Source organism: Monodelphis domestica, chromosome 4 (genome assembly GCF_027887165.1).
Source record: "Monodelphis domestica isolate mMonDom1 chromosome 4, mMonDom1.pri, whole genome shotgun sequence".
In the NCBI taxonomy this organism is placed as follows: domain Eukaryota; kingdom Metazoa; phylum Chordata; class Mammalia; order Didelphimorphia; family Didelphidae; genus Monodelphis; species Monodelphis domestica.
Genome location: NC_077230.1, coordinates 445,123,778 through 445,143,676, shown reverse-complemented (window position 1 = coordinate 445,143,676; position 19,899 = coordinate 445,123,778). Strand labels below are relative to the sequence as shown.

At 39.4% G+C, this 19,899-nt stretch overlaps 1 protein-coding gene across 3 annotated transcripts; it reads right to left on the bottom strand.

The window, feature by feature from the left end:
* Window positions 1–11: 11 nt before the first annotated feature.
* Window positions 12–17,824, bottom strand: LOC103094101 (zinc finger protein OZF-like). 3 transcript variants are annotated; one of them, XM_056825822.1, is made up of 4 exons: window positions 17,409–17,821; window positions 16,551–16,672; window positions 12,100–12,226; window positions 12–2,259 (listed from the first exon to the last, which is right to left on the bottom strand). In XM_056825822.1, the coding sequence occupies exons 2-4, from the start codon at window positions 16,581–16,583 to the stop codon at window positions 749–751; spliced, it is 1,671 nt and encodes a 556-aa protein (XP_056681800.1). In that variant the 5' UTR covers window positions 16,584–16,672; window positions 17,409–17,821; the 3' UTR covers window positions 12–748. The 3 variants fall into 3 exon arrangements, with proteins under 3 accessions (XP_056681800.1, XP_056681799.1, XP_056681801.1); XM_056825821.1 differs by lacking the exon at window positions 17,409–17,821 and adding an exon at window positions 12,345–12,497 and having other exon boundaries at window positions 16,551–16,688; XM_056825823.1 differs by lacking the exon at window positions 12,100–12,226 and having other exon boundaries at window positions 16,551–17,824.
* Window positions 17,825–19,899: the final 2,075 nt, after the last annotated feature.

Here is a 19,899-nt window from a genome sequence, read left to right as displayed (position 1 = left end):
ATACATATAGATCCTTTTCATTTTTTGTTTATTAATGCCCTGTGGACATAGTTCCAAATTGATCTTTCTGAAATGTTGAATTAGTTCACAACACCAAAAGTTCATTCCTTATTCAATCTTCCCACATGCCCTCCAACATTTGTCACTTTCCTTTTCCTTCATAATAGCCAATAAAAGAGATGCTGGTACCTCAGACTTGTTCTCATTTGCATTTCTCCAAATGATAGTAATGATCTTCTTTCTAAGGAAAGCACATAAACTTGAGCACATCCATTAGGTTTTTTTTTTCCACTATGAATTCGCTTACATAAAGAGATGATCTCTAGCTGAAATCCTTCCTACAGGGAATCCATCTGGAACTGGTCTGTTCAGAAGACATTTTCTCATACTGAACAAACTTTACCCTCTATTTCAATGGCTTTCTTCATTCATAACAGAAATAAGATTTCTACAAAAAATTAATTCTCCCTTGGCATTGAGAAATGATTGCTGTTTGAAGGTCTTACCACATGTATCATATTCCTAGTTTCTCTCTAGTGTGGATCTTCTTCTGTTAAAGCTAAGAGTGGCAACTATAAGCTCAGTCTCACTCATGAGGTTTCTTTCCAGAGGGGATTTTCTGGCATGAAGCATCTTCAAAGCATTAAGAGAAAGATTATAAAAAATTATTACATTCATAAAGTTTCTCTCCAGTGTGGATTCTCTGATGTGCAGCAAAACTCATCCTGTGTGTGAAAGCCTTTCCACATTATTTACATTCATAAGGTTTCTCTCCAGCATGGATTCTCTGATGCTGAGCAAGATTGCCCCTCTGTGTGAAAGCCTTTCGACACTGTGTACATTCATAAGGTTTCTCTCCAGAGTGGATTCTCTGATGCTTAACAAGATCACCCCTCTGTGTGAAAGCCTTTCCACACTGTATACATTCAAAAGGTTTCTCTCCAGTGTGGATTCTCTGATGTTCAGCAAGAGAGTTACTCACAGTGAAAGCCTTCCCACATTGTTTACATTCATAAGGTTTCTCTCCAGAGTGGATTCTCTGATGCTTAGCAAGATTGCCCCTCTGTGTGAAAGCCTTTCCACATTGTTTACATTCGTAAGATTTCACTCCAGTGTGGATTTTCAGATGTACAGCAAGATGGCTGCTCCTTTTGAAAGCCTTTCCACATTGTTTACATTCATAAGGCTTCTCTCCAGAGTGGATTCTTTGATGCTTATCAAGAGAGCCCCTCTCTGTAAAAGCCTTTCCACATTGTGTACATTCATAAGGTTTGTCTCCAGAGTGGATTCTTTGATGGTCAGCAAGATGGCCCCCCCATTTGAATGCCTTTCCACATTGTGTACATTCATAAGGTTTCTCACCAGTGTGGATTCTCTGATGTGCAGTAAGAGAGCACCTCTGTGTGAAAGCCTTTCCACATTGTTTACATTCATAAGGTTTCTCTCCAGAGTGGATTCTCTGATGTTTAGCAAGATTTCCCCTCTGTGTGAAAGCCTTTAGACATTGTGTACATTCATAAGGTTTCTCTCCAGTGTGTATCCTCTGATGTGTGGCAAGACTCTCCCTGTGTATGAAAGTCTTTCTACACTGTGTACATTCATAAGATTTGTCTCCGGTGTGGATTTTCAGATGTGAAGAAAGGTGGGTACTCCGTGTGAAAGTCTTTCCACATTGTGTACATTCATGAGGTTTCTCTCCGGTGTGGATTCTCTCATGCTGAGCAAGATTTCCCCTCCATTTGAAAGACTTTCCACACTGTTTACATTCATAAGGTCTCTCTTCAGAGTGGATTGTTTTATATGAACCAAGCTCAGAATTCTGACCAAAAGATCTCACCCCTATATTACTCACAGAAAGCATCTCTGTATTTTTACTATTTCTTCTGAGGTTTAAGCTTGAGCCATAAGAGATTCTCCTTAGGTTACACTGGTACATGGACTTTTCAGGTTTCTCATGTGTCTGTTCAAATCCCAATTTTTCAGAAAAGCATTTGATGTATTCACTATCCCAACAATAGTCATTTCCTGAGTTCAGTTTCATATACTGATTTAGGCCTGAATGGTGGATGAATTTCTCTGCAATTTCATCAAATTCATAGTCATTCTTTGGATTTTTATTTATCTTGATTTTAGAGTCACAGATTTCTCTGAAATTGAAGTCATAGAGATCCTTATTCATGCCTCTTTGAAGACCAGATTGCTCCACAAGAAAGCTCAGCTTTGGAGACATCTCCTTCACTTCAAGATTAGTCTCTGCCTCTGAACAAAACAAATAATGATATAAACACAGATGGAAAGGACATACACACACGCAATATAAATTCTTTCCTCTGATGGCAATAAGTAAATGGATTTTTATTCTATTTCCCAAGGGTAAAAGGACTTTCCAAACTTAAACAATCAGAACCAGACTTTGGAGACACCATTTTGTCATAACTGCAAGATGGAACATTTTAGAAATACTTTCACAATAAATAACAACGAACCCTCAAAATGGATCTATGACAAAGACAGGACCAAGATTCTCATCATTCTTCACAACTCTTGTCATAAGTAAACAATGGAGAAGTGACCTGACCAACTTCTTTGCAAGTACACTAGAACGCAAACCCTGGGCCTAAGAACATTCTGCTCATAGTATTGAACAATCTTTATCCATTGCTCTTTCTGTATTTCTTTTAAAAGTCACTCTTTGATTAATCTTATAATTTTGTCAATCTCAGGTAACTTTCCAGATATTCCATTCCCATCATTTTGGAAACACTATCACATGGCCCTTCTTGGTAAATTTCATTTGCTAAGCTAAGAAAGAATTTCACTCATTTCAACTCTCGTGCAGTAATTCTCAAAGTGGAATATTAGATTTCTTCCTCTCCCAACAGATACAAAGATATGCCATTCAGTGCAGACATAGTCAATATTCATCTTATTTTACAACCTACCATATATTATGTCTTATACTCTATACTGAATCCATTGTCCATCTCTTAGGAAATAAACAGTATTATTCAGGGTTGGTCTGCCAGCCCCCAAGTCTAGTCCTCCCTTCACTACAACAGATAAAAGTCTTTTGGGGTAAAATCCCTTATATTCCTGCTTTCACCTCACTCCCTTGGACAGGACAACTTTGGGCCTTTTTGCTCTAGCTGTTGTGGTGATTCCTCTCACTGAAAACAGGAGATAAAATTTTCTCTTAGAACTAGAAGCCATGGGCATAAGGAAGAATGAAGGGATCAGGAGAGAAAAATAAAAAATTTGGTCCTCTTAATGGAAAGGGGGCATTCAAGTATGGCCTAAAGGAAGGTTTCTTTTGTATTCAGTGTTGGGACATCTCAGGAGGGTAGAGATTATGGAACACATTTGCAATCAGAAAATTCCATCTTGATTTACCTCTTTGTAATGGAAGGATAGGCACATTCCACAACCCCCATTATCTAGAAATTAAACACTGTTGGTATTAACAGGGTAAGAGGTCAGAACTTGGAGTCAAAAAAACAAATTTAATAAAACTTGAAAGAGATGGTGAGTGGGTGGGTAAGTTATTTAACCTGTTACTTCAGTGGCCTCAACTATGAATCAAGAATAATAAGAGTATCAAACTCATAGGGATGTTATGAAGTTAATAATCCTGAACTCCTTTACCCAGTAGAGGACATAGAGCAGGTATTTTTAAATGCTTATTGCCTTTACTTTCATCTTATCAGCAGGCTTAGAATTTGAGGAAAGAATGAAGCAGGAATAAGAATAAACTTGCTAGACTAGGTAAAATTAGGGGCTGTGAGCTACAGATTCATAGATCTTTGTAAATTTCATTTCCATATTGTTTAATTTTAGAAGTGAATGATCCTATAAAACTACAACTTTAAAACAACAAAACAAATAAACAAGTGAAAAATTGTATGCTTTCATCTGCATTCCAACTCCAACAGCTCTTTCTCTGGTGGCATTCTTTGTCATAAGTCCCTCAGAACTGTACTGGATCAGTGTATTAAGAGTAGCCAAGCTATGACAGATGAACATTCCATAACATTAGTATTAGAGTTTAGAATGTTCTCCTGGTTCTGCTTATTTCATGCTGCATCAATTCACAGGGGTCATCCCAGCTTTTTCTGAAATCATCCTGTTCATCATTAGTATTCCATCACCCTCATATACCACAATTTGTTCAGCCAATCATCAACTGACAGACATCCCTTCAATTTCCATTTCTTTGCTACAACCAAAAGAGCACCTACAAATATTTTCCTACAAGTAGACCCCTTCCCTTTTTTTCTGATCTCTTTTGGACTCTTTTTGACTATTATTACTGGATGAAAAAGTATGCATTTTATTAGCCCTTTGAGAGTCCTCATATAATATGCTTTATCTCTTGTTTGGTCATAAATTCTTCCTTTCTCCATAACTCTGCCATGTAAACAATTCTATATTCCCTGAAATTACATATAACAGTAACCTTTAGGTCTAAATCACATGTCCATTTTAACTAATCTTAATATAGGGTATAACTAATTTCCCCATATAACTACATATAACTAATTTCCCCATACTGATTTCCAGTTTTCAAAGAACTTATAATTTCCAAGCTTTTTATATGGTCACTCTAGACAATATAAACTATCTGGGAATCTACTTGCCAAGAGAAGCACAGGAATTATATTATATGAACACAACTACCAAACAGTTTTCACACAAATAAAACTAGATCTAAATAATTGAAAATAATGTTAATTGCTTTTGGATAGGGTGAGGTAATGAAAATTATAATACTGCCTAAATTACTTTGCTTATTCAGTGCTATACCTAACAAACTACCAAAGAAATATTTTATAGAGTTAGAAAAAATAATAATGAAATTGATCTGAAAGAACAAAACATCAAGATTATCAAGAGAACCAATGAAAACCAATGTGAAGGATGGTGGCCTAGAATTACCAGATCTTAAACTGTAATATGAAGCAGTGATCATCAAAATAATATGGAAGACTTCCTGGCTAAGATAGCCAAAGAGTAGCTGGATTGTCCAGACTCTCCTCAACCAATCACTACAAAGCATCTCAAAAATCAAAATCAGAAGAATGAAGGGGCTCTGCCATGGGGTGCAACATTGAAAGTAGGCAGTGTTTGGACAATTCCATGCTATAAGAGGGTAAGATGACACCAACCAAAGCCAGAACTGATCACCCCTCCACCACACCACCTACCATGCCAGAGTCAGAGGGAGGGCTAGAACAATCTCTAAACTCTCTGGGGCTCGCTGAGGGCACTGCAGACTTATCCCAGAGGCCAGTACAAGACCTTGGCAGTGAGACTTGGGACCTAAGGCTGAAAGCATGGAGGCTGAGTGTTGAGAGCCAGGCTGCCTACAACAGATGCAACAGAGAGTGGAAAATAACCTCAGGGCAAAACACTTGATAGTTCACTACACAAAGAGCTGCCTGGACTATTCACTCAGATTTCTGTGTGGAAGAGGCATGAAGAAAGAATTTCAGGCTGCAAAAACAAAGCTGGGGACATGATCTGTCAATCAAGAAATGAAGATTCCAAATGGAATGTTCCCAGAAAAGTCAGTTGGAGCCTTGCCAGAGGAGAGATGAACGGAGATTTTTTCTCTGGGGGGTGACTGACCAAGATGGTTTCTGGATGAAGGGGGAAGAAGCTGAGAACTGATCCCTGTTAGCTTCTGTCCCTGACTGAACCTTGTGGCTTGGTTTTTGCTGACCAAGGGGAGAGACTCTGATTTTTTCCTGACCTAGGCAGAGAGACCTTGGTGGTTTTTGACAGAGTGTGGACTTGAGTTACTCAAGCAGAGATAATCTCACTGAAGAAAAGAAGAAAAATACTTGTCCTCCATCTCTCTGAATGTCTCTGAGTCACAACTATGACTATACTGACATTTCCCAAACCCTCCTAATTCTCATTGTAGGCTAGGGACATTCCTATCCCTCTCCCCTCAATCTTACCTCAATTTCTATCCTGTCCTATCTTTTCCAATAAACCTCATTTCCTAAGAAAGAGAACAAGAGTATTCTCTCTAAACCTTAAAGTTCACCTTTAAGTTACATAGAAAGGTGGCTGACCAATAGGCGGGAGGGGAAAAGAGACAGGAAGGCCAGGGTGAAAACTAGGAGGTGAAGGGTGGCATTGAGGGAGGAGGAGGGTAGGAAAAGTATCGATACATTAGTCATCAGCAGTGATCAATAGGCAGGTTCCCTAGTAGCTCTCTCTAGCAACAAACCAGAGTAGCTGCAGTTATTGTAACCAGAAATAGTTCACACAGATTACCCATATTTTTATTACATCTATCTGGGAAAGGAAGATAATAAAGAGGAAAAAATAAAACTGGCATAGCAATGGCCACCAACACAAAGGAACTTCAATCCATAAGTACCAAAAGAAATAAGCTACAACAGAAAAAGCCTTTGATCATGGATTAGTTCTATGATGGAAAACTGCAAAATACAGAAGCAACAGCAGAGAGTGACAAACAAGCAAATACATCCAAACTTCCAAAATAATGGAAATTGGTCACAAGCTCTCAAAGAATTCAAAAAGGAGCTCAAGAACCTAGTAAGGAAGATAGAAGAAAAATGAGGAAAAGAAATGAAAGTGATTCAAAAAGAAAATAACAGTTTAAAAGATGAAATTTCCAACTTGGAAAAAGAAGCACAGAAATCATAGGAAGTAATAAGCAAATTAGAGACCAGAATGGACCTCCTGAAAGCCATAAAAAATAGGGCAGACCAAACTGAAAAGGAAAAATTTTAAATCATAGGTGAAAACCAGTCTTTAAAGACAAGAATTCGGCAACTAGAAGTTAATGATCTCACAAGACAGCAAGAATTAATAAAGCAAAGTCAAAAGAATAACAAAATACAAGAAAACATAAAATACCTCGTTGAAAAGACAACTAACCTAGAAAACAGATCTAGAAGAGACAATTTGAGAGTCATTGGTCTACCTGAAAGCCTAGAATAAAATAAAAGTCTTGACACCATATTACAAGAAATTATTCAATAAAACAGCCCTGATATTCTTGAACAAGATGGCAAAATAGACACTGAAAGAGGCCATAGAGCACCCACCACATTAAATCCTCAAAAGACAACTCCCAGGAATGTAATGGCCAAATTCAAGAGCTTCCAAGCCAAGGATAAAATATTGCAAACAGCCAGAAAGAGACAATTCAGATATCAAGGAGCCCCAGTCGGGATTACACAGGTTCTGGAAGCCTCCACAATAAAGGACCTCAAAGCTTGGAATATGATATTCAGGAAGGCAAAAGTATTGGGTCTACAACCAAGAATCAACTAACCCTCAAAACTGACTATATACTTTGAAAGGAAAGAATGAGCATTTAACAAAATAGGAGATTTCCAAGCATTCCTAAAGAAAAGACCAGAACTAAATGGAAAATTTGATGACCAAATACAAAATTCAAGAGAAACATGAAAAGATAAACAAAAAGACAGAGAAAAACATTTTAAGGCTTAAGTAAGGTCAAATTGTTTATATTCCTATATGTACAAATGATATTTGTAAGTCTCAAAAATTGTTTTCATAATCATAATGGATATAATAATTATGGATAGTCAGAGATTGGAGTACTAAGTTGTTTAAGATTATGTGTAAAAAAAAGTGGGGGATAGAAGATACACCAAAAAAAACTTGAAGGAATAAGAAAAATAGGAAAAATTATTCCACATAAAGAGGTGAATCAGGGGAGGGGAGAGAGAGAATACTTTTATAAGAAGAGGATGAGAGTGGTAATAGGTAATACTTTAAATCTTATTCTTAGTGGAATCAGTTCTTAAGAGGCAAGAGCAGCCAGATCTAATGGATATAGAATTCGATCCTATCCTACATGGAATTTGGGATGGAAAAACCAAGAGGGGGAGTGGGACAGGGAATATTATAAAGGAGGGAAAGGGGCAGTTGGGTAGCTCAGTGGATTGAGAGCCAGGCTGAAAGACGGGAGGTCTTAGGTTCAAATCTGTCCTCAGACACTTCCCAGCTGTGTGACCCTGGGCAAGTCACTTGACCGCCACTGCCTAGCCCTTACCATTCTCCTGCCTTGGAGCCAATACACAGTATTGACTCCAAGACAGAAGGTAAGGGTTTTAAAAAAATAAATTAATTAAAATTTAAAAAATAAAAGGGAAGGAAAACTAGTGGGGAAGTATCAAATAGACCTTAAAGAAAAATAAGAGGGGAATAAGAAGGGAGGGGCTGGGAAGGAAAGTAAAATAAGGGTGGTGAATAATGGGACTACTTAAAAACAATACATGGGTGTAGGTGAAAATATTGGAAGAAAGGGCAAGATTAAAAGAGGAAATCAAAATGATGGGGAATACACAGGTGGTAATCGTAACTCTGAATGTTGTGTGAAAGGAACCCCTTCCTCTTTGGTTCCTGAACTTTCTGCTCATTCACATGAGCTTGGCTGGAAAAATCCAAACAGAGAGTTTGATTGGTTCTTGATATGTGCTAGACCAACGCACAGGAAAAGGATGTGATGTGGAAAAGAAGGACTATAAAAATGAGACCATAGAGTAGGCTGGGCTTTTTCTCTAGAGAATTGTGCCTGGGAGCTTGTCTGTAATGCAGCGTTGGTGGCTTGGGCAGAAGACACTCATGTGGACTAGGGTGGCAGGCTAGGAAATATTTTTCTATTTCTTTCCCTCATTCTTTTTTTCTTATATATTAAAATTAAATTGTTAAAAGCTATCATCCTTGGGATTTAAGGGTTAATTTTTTGTAAATGGTGACCATGCCAATTTTTTACTAATATTATATTTCCAAACCAATTTCTAAATATTACATTTAGAATATTACATTTGGTATAATATTAATTTGTCAATATTACAATGTGAATGGGATCAACTCAGGAATAAAACAGAAGCAGAGATCAGAGTGTATTAGAAACCAAAATACAACCATATGTTGTCTACAAAAAACACACATGATGCAAGTAGCCACAAATGGGCTAAAGGTAGGAGGCTGGAGCCACATTTATTGGACATCAAGTAAGAAAAAGAAGGCAGGAGTCTCAATCATGATATCTGACAAAATCAAAGAAAAAACAGATCTGACTAAAAGAGATATGGAAGGTAATTACACCCTGATAAAAGGAAGTATAGACAAGGAAAAACTAGCAGTACTCAATATGTATGAACCAAATGGTATGGCATCCAGATTTGTAAAGGAAACACTATTGGAGTTAAGGAAGAACTTGATAGTAAAACTATACTAGAGGGAGACCCAAACCTTCCTCTATCAGATCTAGATAAATCAAACCAGAAAATAAATAAATAAGAGGTAAGAGATGTGAAAGAAATCTTAGGAAAAATTAGCATTAATAATTGTATGAAGAAAAATAAAAAGGGACAAAAAAAGAATACCTTCTTTTTAGCAGCACATAGTACATTCACAACGACTGGCCATAAACTAGGAAATAAAAACATTTCCAACAAATGCAAAAAAGCAGAAATAATAAATGCAGCTTTTAAAGATCATAATACAATAAAAATTATAATTAGTAAGGATACATGGAGAGACAAATAAAAATTTTCACTGGAAATTAAATAATATGATTCTCCAAAATTGGATGGTTAAAGAACAAATCATCAAAACAATTAGTGATTTCACTGAAGAGACCGAAAATGAGACAACATATCAAAATCTATGGGATACAACAGCCAAAGCACTTCTCAGGGGAAAATTTATATCCCTGAGTACATATATCAACAAATCAGAGAGGGAAGAGGTCAATGAATTGGGCATACAAATTTAAAAAACTAGAAACAGAACAAATTAAAAAGCCCCAGATGGAAACTAAATTAGAAATACTGAAAATCAAAGGGGAAATTAATAAAATGGAAAGCAAAAAAACTATGGAATTAATAACTAAGACTAGGAGGTGGTACATTGAGAAGACAAATAAAATAGGTAAAATACTAGTTAATCTAATTTTTAAAAAAAAAGTAAAGAAGAAAGTCAAATTAAAAGTATAAAAAATGAAAAGGGCAACCTCACCTCTAATGAAGAGGAAATTAAGGTAATTATTGGGAACTATTTTGCCCAATTATATGGCAATAAATATGACAATCTAGGTGAAATGGCTGAATATTTAAAGAAATGCAAATTGCCTTGATTAACAAAATAGGAAATCGAATACTTAAACAATCCCATCTCAGAAAAAGAAATTGAACAAGCCATCATAGAACTCCCTAAGAAAAAATCACCAGGACTAGATCGATTCACAACTAAATTCTATCAAACATGTAAAGAACAACTAATCCCAGTTCTATGGAAACTATGTGACAAAATAAGCACAGGAGTTTTACCAAATTCCTTTAATGACATAAATGTGGTACTGATTCCAAAGCCAGGCAGACTAAAAATGCACAAATAAAACTACAGACCAATCTCCTTAATGAACATAGATGCGAAAACCTAAAATACAATACTAGCAAAGAACTTAAAGTAAGTCATCACAAGGATGATTTACTATGATCAGATGGGATTTATACTAGGAATGCAAGAATGGTTTAATATAAGGAAAACCATCCACATAATTGACCACATCAACAACCAAGCCAACAGAAATCACATGATTATCTCAATAGATGCAGAAAAAAACTGACAAAATATAACTCATTACTATTGAAAACACTAGGAAGTATAGGAGGGGAAGCCATTCCTAAAAATAATTAACAGCATATATTTAAAACCATCAGCAACTGTCATCTGCAATGGGGATCAGTTAGAAGGTTTCCCAATAAGATCAGGAGTGAAGCAAGGATACCCATTATCACCGCTATTATTGAACACTGTACTAGAAACACTACTGGTAGCAACTGGAGAAAAAAAAGAAATTTAAGGGATGAAAATAGGCGATAAGGAGAATAAACTATCACAAATCTTTAGACAATATGATGATCTACTTAAGGAGTCCTAGAGAATCCACTAAAAAGCTAGTGGAAATAATCAACAACTTTAGCAAAGTAGCAGGATACAAAATAAACCCATATAAATTATCAGCATTTCTATATGTTTCCAACATAACTCAGCCACAAGAGTGAAAAAGAGAAATTCCATTTAAAATCAACCTAGACAACATAAAATATTTAAGAAATTATTTGCCAAGACAAACACAGAAATTACATGAATACAACTACAAAACATTTTCCACAGAATTAAAACTAGATCTAAATAATTGGAAAAACATTAATTGCTCATGGTTAGGATGAGCTAATATGATAAAAATGACAATCCTACCCAAATTAATTTCCTTATTTAGTGCTACCCCTATCAAACTACCAAGAAACTTTTTTTACTGAATTAGAAAAATTATAACAAATTTCATCTAGAAGAACAAAAGATCAAGAATATCAAAGGACATAATGGAAAAAATGTAAAAGATGGGGGTCTATGTGAAAGGGAATCTTTTAATCTTAACTTCATCAATCATTTGAAGTGCTTCACCCTTTTAATCCAGTCAGTCAGGAGTTTGTGAATCCCTTCAATAAAAGTTCACACCCTCAGAACATGGGAGGTTGATGCCACAGGCACTGCCCACTGGGCATAGCTTAGCTTTGGCTATGCTACCTTCTTGGCACCACCTCCCCAATTAATCCTTCTTAACCAAAAATCCTTTCTAAAGACCACTCATCCCAAATGGGAAGGGGCTGCCTTGGCAGGTGGAGTGTCCCCCCTTCAATGGCCAAATGCAAGGAAAATCTGCCTTGGTATTAGCAGAAGATTTGCACACAAAATTCAGGTCTAATTAGAAGGTTGACTAGATGACTTTTGTGATTAGCTTCAGGAATGTAAATCTGTAACACTGTTTTAAATTTGCACCTGAAGCTACCTGAAATAGAAGAGAGACAATTTCAGGAGCAAAAAAGTAAAGTCACAGCTTCCCATTACAGAATTCAAAGACTTTTTAAAAATTAAAATCAGGCAGGAAAACCCTGTGCAGAGATCAGTACTTTTGCTTTTTTAATCACTGACAAAGGCTTAAAATCCTGCTCCTTTGACATGGAATGAAGACATTCCCTTAATGGGAGATTCAGAGTGAATGGAGGAAATGGTCCTTACCCACAAAGAGTAGATTCTGCACATTCTCCAGCATGACCTCCCTGTATAGCTCTTTCTGGGAAGGGTCCAACAGGCACCACTCCTCCTGGGTGAAGTCCACAGCCACATCCTTGAATGTTATTGACTCCTAAACCAGCAAAAGTCACAAGATTTAGAGCTGAGCCTGCAGAATTCATCCAATCTAGCCTTCATCAACTAACTTGAAGAAAGTGAAACACACAAGGGTCTCACCCCAAACTCTTCACCTTGAAGAGCGTCAGAGCCAGCAATGGAGACCAGTCATTCAGAGCCCAATGGAATACTGACAAAGGCATTTTGTGTCTGAAGTGAGAATCATGTTGGAAGAGTAAAGACTATAGAAGTGTCTCTCTCGTGCTCTCTGAGGGAGGCAGGAGATTCTGTGGAGAAGAGAGAAGGTGATTTGAAATTCCTCATTATCACAAGAATCAGAATTCATCTAATAAGAACATTTTTTTGAAGTTTGTGAGAAGGTAGCAATAACTAAGTATTCTGGGGGAAATATTACCAATTATAAATAAGGAGAAAACAAAGAAAAAGGAATTCTCTCATTTTCTAAAAGGCTGGAAGACTCTTATCTAGGTTAAAGCACAGAGAAGATTCCAATGTTTTATACAGGATCAGACTCTGATTCTAGCTAAGTGAAGAAGAGCAGTCTTTTGCTCTCATAATGAGAGTTTAGCAAAACACTGGGTTATGATGTGCCAAAATATCCTGTCTTTGCTGCTTTATGATGAATGTCATTTCTTACTAGAAAATAGTCATGTTATATTTAGTGACAGGCGAGTAAGTGTGATGAGGAAAGCAGGGAGTGCTCACCTTTTAAACATTTAAGAACTAATCACAATACTCTACAAACTATTTGATAAAATGAGCAAAGAAGGAGTCTCAGAAAATTCTTCAAAATCATTTTATGACACAAATATGGTACTGATTCCAAAGCCAGGCAGACCAAAAACAGGGAAAGAAAACTATAGACCAATCTCTTTAATGAACATAGATGCAAAAACCTTATGTAAAATACTAGCAAAAAGAGTACAGTAAGTAATCACAAGGATTCTTCACTATGACGAGGTGGCATTTATATCACAAATGCAAAGATGGTTTAATATTAGGAAAACCATCCACATAACTGACCATTTCAACAACCAAACCAACAGAAATCACATAATTATCTCAATAGATACAGAACAAGCCTTTGACAAAATGCAACATCCATTCCTACTAGAAAGTATGGGAATACCTGGGACCTTCCTCAAAATAATAAACAATATAGATTTAAAACCATCAGCAAGTATCATCTGCAATGGGGACAAGTTAGAAGCCTTCCCAATAATATTAGGAGTGAAGCAATTAGAGAAGAAAAAGAAATTCAGGTAGGCAATGAGGAAACTAACCTATCACTTTTTGCAGATGGTATCATGGTATGCTTAAAGAATCATAGAAAACCAACTAAAAAGCTAGTAGAAATATCAACAACTTTAGCAAAGTGGCAGGATACAAAATAAACCCACAAGAAATAAACAGCAGTTCTATATGTTTTCAACACAACTCAGCAGCAAGAGTGAGAAAGAGAAAATCCATTTAAAATCACTTTAGACAACATAAAATACTTGGGAATATATTTTCCAAGACAAACACAGGAATTAGATGAGCCCAACTACAAAATCCTTTTCAGACAATTAAAATTTGATCCAAACATTGGAAAAACCTTAATTGCTCAAGGGTAGGGCAAGCTAATATGACAAAAATGACAATAGTATCAAATTTATTTAGTCAATGCCATCAAACTACCAACAAATTTTTTATAGAATTAGAATACATTATAACATCTGGAAGAACAAAAGATCAAGGATGTCAAGGGAATTAATTTTTCAAAATGTGAAGGAGGGTGGCCTGGCAGTACCAGATCTTAAACTGTGCTATGAAGCAATGATCATCAAAACAATATGGTACTGGCTAAGAGAAAGAAGGATCAGGGGATCAATGAAATACACTTGGGGTAAATGACCTCAGTAAGCCAGTGTTCCATAAACACAAAAATCCCAGCTTTGGGGACAAGAACTTGTAAAAAATAGACTCGAATACAGGACTACAGTCCCCACGAGCCTTTGCTCCACTTCCCCAGAATGCCTTGTAATCTCACCTGGGCCGAGATCGAGAAAGGTATTTAAGCTGATTCAAAGGCTTTTGAGGCTCTTGGCTCTTTTTGGACTTCCATTTTGGAGCAGGCGGTCTCTTGCGTGATGTAAGGTTATTTTGTCTAGGTCTCTGGCCTAGGCACATGTTTCTTACTTGTATATTCTTTAATCTTTAACCTTTAATAAACCTCTAAAAAATATAATACTCCTTGCAGAGAGAAACTAATTTCTACCTGCCTCAGTCTTCCCATCTCCCCTAAATTTTAATCTTTACAAACTCACTATTTGACAAAAACTGCTGAGAAAATTGGAAAACAGTAGGGGGAAAATTAGGTTGAGATCAACATGTGCCAAGATAAATTCAAAATGGATAAATGATTTAAATATGAAGAGTGAAATAAAAAATAAATCAGGAAAACATAGAATAGTGGCATCATCTCTCACACCTAGCAGATTGGCCAATATGACAGTAAAGGAAAATAATTAAGGTGGGAGGAGATGTGGTAAAATTGGGACACTAGTACATTGTTGGTGGAGTTCTAAATTGATCCAACCATTCTGGAAGGCAATTTCGAATTATGCTTTAAAAGTACTTTAAAAGACAGCATGCCCTTTGATCCAGCTGTACCACTTCTGGGTTTGTATCCCAAAGAGATAATTATGAAAAATGTTAATAAAAAATATTTATATCTGTGCTTTTTGTGGTGGCAAAAAATCAGAAAATGAGGGGATGTCCATTGATTGGGAGATGGCTGATCACACTGAGGTATCTGATGGTGAGGGAATATTATTGTGCAATCAGGAATGATGAACTAGAGGATTTCTAGATGAACTAGAAGAATCTCCAAGAACTAATACAGAGTGAAATGAGCAGAACCAGGAAAACATTGTACACAGTAGCTGAAACCATGAGGGACGATCAAATACAATCTATTTTCCTACTAGCACCAGTGTAATGATCCAAGACAATCCTGAGGGACTTGTGAGAAAGAAGATTGTCCACATCCAGAGAAAGAACTGTCGAAGTAGAACCTCCGAAGAAAAATATGTGATTTATCACATGGTTCTATAAGTATATGATTGGGGTGTGGGTTTTAAAAGATCACTATATTACAAATGTGAATAATAGGGAAATACATTGACATTTAATTTTTAGAAGAGTTAAAATTAAAAAAAAAAAGAAACCAAAATGAAAATATTGAGAAAGCAATAGATTAGATAATCTTGTTAGGTTCAAGGTAAATGATTTCAATAGGAAAAGGAGAGACCTAAAGTTTCTGTATGTTAAGTGCACTCTAAGTTCCTGATAGTTTAATGATCATTTGAAAAGCAGACTTTTCATCCTCCCCTCCAATTCCCATCCTTTTTCTCCCACTAAAAACACACCTTTTCCTCTCTGTGCCCTCATCTGATCTTATCCCAAACTTCTTCCAAAGCCTCCCTGGCAGGCTTGACTGACCTGTCTGAACCCTAGAACCTGGAGATCAGGAGCAGAGACTGTCCCTAGGGCATCCTGGAATGGTAGGACACATGGCCATCCCCCTCTGATGGAATCTGTCCCACTCAAGGCTAGATGAATAAATGACTGCCCTGGGCCTGTCTCTCTGGAACCTCATCCAGGCAGGGGCTACATGTAGAGGCCCTGGAAACCCCCCAGAACACAGTTGTGTGATAAAGGATGGAAAGGTTTGCAATTTGCAAAACTGCAAAAACTGAAAAGTGCAAACCTAGGTATGATGGACAGTGACATGTGACCAAGGGTCACATGGGAGTCTGGAAGGAGGATCTGGGAAGACTCCATCTTGCCCCAACGGACTTTTCTTCTGGTCTCCTGAGGAAGTCAAGAGGAAAGTCTGAAGAGGATTTCCCTGTGTTGACCTGAGAAAGGGCTCCTGTATCCAGCTGCTGGCTGCCTTCACTCTCACTTGGACATCAGGACTTGCTTGGACATCTAACAACTACAGATCCTGGCTCTAACTGGTTTTGGACCCCTGCTGGGATATTTGGGTGTTCTGTTAAGTTCTTGTAGTTTAGTTACCTAGTTAGTAAGTTTTTAAAATAAGAATAAGCATAAGTAAATCTCGAAGCCCTTATTCCTTCCCCTTCCAAATAAAGTGGATTCTTATGTTTTTCCCTCTTGTGTTTTCCTTAGCCAAAACCCGATCCTAACAGTTGGGAATGTGGGTGACCGGTGAGGCCTCACTGACAGCAAGCAGTGATGGCTTGGGAAAGGAAAAGGTCTTCTTAGTTCCTGGGGGAGCTTGGCCAGGGCTGGGGATGGACCGCACTCACCTGGGAAGGGCGCCTCTGGGTCCCGGGGGCCATTCCCTCTGGCTCCAGGGTCTCTGCTTGGGCCAGACTGTGGTCCCTCAGGGGGTGGGAGCCCCAAGGTGGGGAGACTTCCTCTTGTGCACCTGTGGGGCATTAGAGAAGGGGAGGGACCAGAGGAGACCCCAGCGCCCCCCCTACCCGCAGGGGAGACTCCCCACAGGAGGGGACAGGGAGCTTCAGGCTTGGAAAGGACCTGGCCAGGAAGAAGCCTCCCCACCCCCTCTGCTGCTCTCTTTGGCTTCATTCCTTTCAGAGACTGCATTGGGAGGACAGGGTGGAATGGAGGAGAGGTTATGGGGAATGGGGGGCGGGGGGGCCCGGAGACGCTGGACGAGGGGAGGGGGCATCAGGCCGGGGTTGCGGGAATGTGTTGGCATTTGTCGGAGCTCCTTCCATGGCCGGTGGGCACGGGCACCCACCTCCCCCTCCCCAACCAGGCTCGGATTGGCTGCTTCTCCCCTTGGACCTTTGGGGAAGGACCTGGACCAGCCCCGCCCCCATCCTGTCACCAGTCGCACGCCCATCGCCCAGCAGAGGAGTGGAGGTGGGGGAGAGGAAAGGTGTGTGGGGGGGCATTCTTTTCTCTAGGGGAGGGCAAAGGCCCGCTATGGCTCCTGGTTCAGACAGAGCCGCCCCGCCTCATAGGGGCACCTCCGTATTTCTCCCTTTTCTAGGGTCATTGAAAGCGTTGAACAGACACAGACACACAAACAGAGACCTCGCCCTCCCCCAAACTCACACCGCCCCTGCCCCCTCTCTCTGGTCCAACGAGCACCGGAGCTTCCCCCTTCCCCCAGCCCGACTTCCAAGTTCAGTTACCCGCAACTGGTCCACCGGCATCTTCTCGCTCCCCAGGAGTTACAGAAAAGATGGTCTCCACTGCGGAAGCCTCACAAGAAGAAAGTCCCAAAAAGGATACCAGTGAGCTCTCCAGGAGCAGAGACAAGACCTCAACGGATTCCCAACATGCCCTGAGAAGGCGCAAGGGGCGGTGTCAAGGCTTGGGTGAAGTCAGGGTCCAAGCATTCTGGGAAATGGAGTCTTCCACCAGGAGAGTGCCAAAGCTTGCGGGACGTCATGGCAGAGGCATTCTGGGAAATGGAGGCTTACTTCCTATGTAGGCGGGGCCACGCACCAAGTGTTCCCAAGCTGTAGACCTGTCCTTTTAGTTTCTTCCCTTTCTGGTAGTTTTAACGTTCATCCTCCTCGGCCTTCTTCCTGTCATATGGGAAGTGGCTATGGAAAGAAAGATGGGGAAGTAATAAGTGTTGGAGGGGATGTGGTAAAATTGGGACACTAATATATTGTTGGGGGAGTTGTTAATTGATCCAGCCAACCATTCTGGAAGGCAATTGGGAATTCTGCCCAAAGTACTTTAAAAGACTGCCTGCCCCTCTAATCCAGCCATAGCACTACTGGGTTTGTACCCCAAAGAAATAATAGGGGAAAAAAAGGTGTACAACAATATCCATGGCTGCTTTGTCCTTCAATTGGGGAATGGCTGAACAAATTGTGGCATATGTTGGTGATGGAATACAATTGTGCTCAAAGAAATAATAAAGTGGAGGAACTCCATGGGAACTGGGCTGACCTCCAGAAATGGATGCAGAGTGAGAGGAACGTAACCAGGAGAACAGTGTATACAGAGACTAATACACTGTGGCACAATCAAATGTAATGGACCTCTCTACCAGCAGCAATGCAGTCATCTAGCACAATTCTGAAGGACTTATGAGAAAGAACAACACCCACAGCCAGAGGAAGAAGGGTGGGAGTAGAAATACAGAAGAAAAACAACTGCATGAACACATGGGTCGATGAGTTTATGACTGGGGATGTAGACTCTAAATGATCATTCTATTGCAAATAATAATATGGAAATAGGTCTTGATCAATGACACAAGTAAAACCCAGTGGAATTGTGCCTCAGCAAGGGGGGGGGGGGTAGAGGAAGGAGGGGAGGGAAAGAACATGAATCATGTAACTGTGGGGAAATACTGTAAATTAATTAATTAAATGAAAATTTTCAATTAAAAAAAGAATAATTGGGTTTCTGAAATAAAAAGTTCAACAGATTTTAAAAAAAAAGAACAGAAGCATTTCTGAGTAGAACACAGATTTCAGGTGAGAAGGGACCCAAGAAGCCCTGAGCTAGACCTCCTCATTTCAGGGAGGACCAAAGGGAGGCAGAAAGGCTGGTCCTTGTCCTGAATGAGGAGCCAGAGGAGAGATGGTTCCGGTGCCATATTGATCCTAATAACAGGGCCCTGGAGCAGAAAAGCCCCAATTCCTATATTTTAGGAACAATGACTATGTATTTCTCTGTCAGACCCAGCTCTGAGATGCCATCTAGGCTATGGCTTTTTGCACTTCCTTTGCCTTAAGCATCCCAAAGAACTTATTCCTCTTCAAGGGAGCAAAGAGGGTTTTCAGGGCTGAGAGCGAAGCTTCCCAAGTCCCCCTGAGAGTGACAAGGGCTGAGGGCTGGCTGGCCCATCTCCTCATCAGGCTTTCACCTGTTAGGGGTGTCTCAGGATGCTCCAGGGAGGGGATGAATAATGAGCTCCTCAAAGTCTCTGTTATAACGCCTGAGCAAGCTCTGGGGTTTCTGGTCACTGGGGAGGTCCCTGACCTCCATGACCCATCTCAGGGCTGATGGTGGGCTGACTCAGACCAGGATCTATCCCCAAAACTGATGCATCTCTCCCCAGATCACTCTCACGTGACTTCAGTCCTTCCCAGAGGAAGCAGTGGAGGTAGTTGGGAGCCCCAGTTTGCCAGTGCTGAGCCTGGCCCTACCCCTCCCAGCTCCTGCCTTCCTCTCCTCTTTCTCCAACATCTGTTTGCTTTAAACATGAAACCAAACCTATACCAATAGGGTATGGATGGAGTGTCTTGCCCAAGTGTCTCAAGGGGGATTCCATGTTAGATCTTCTGTATTCCATCCATATTTCCCTTCATGGGGTTCAGATGAAGGCCATGTGGTTTTGAACCTGCTCTTGATAGCACCTCATGGAATGGCCCTCATTGTATCTTTGGACTGGGACAGTTACTGGTCTGAAGAGGGGGATCCTCAAGGTACAGACTGACATCCAACATTCAGGTACAGGAAAAAACTGAGGACTTATAGTTAAATCACCTTGTTTCCTTATGAGCTATAAGAGCAAGTAAAAATGTTATCCTCTTCTCCTTTATAACATCTCTTTGGTTAGGTGGACAGTAATTATTGGGTGTAATTAGGACTTTGTTCAATTGTAAAAGTGGAGATTTGAACTTAGGACTTCAATCCCCAGAAGTCCTTGCTCTACTT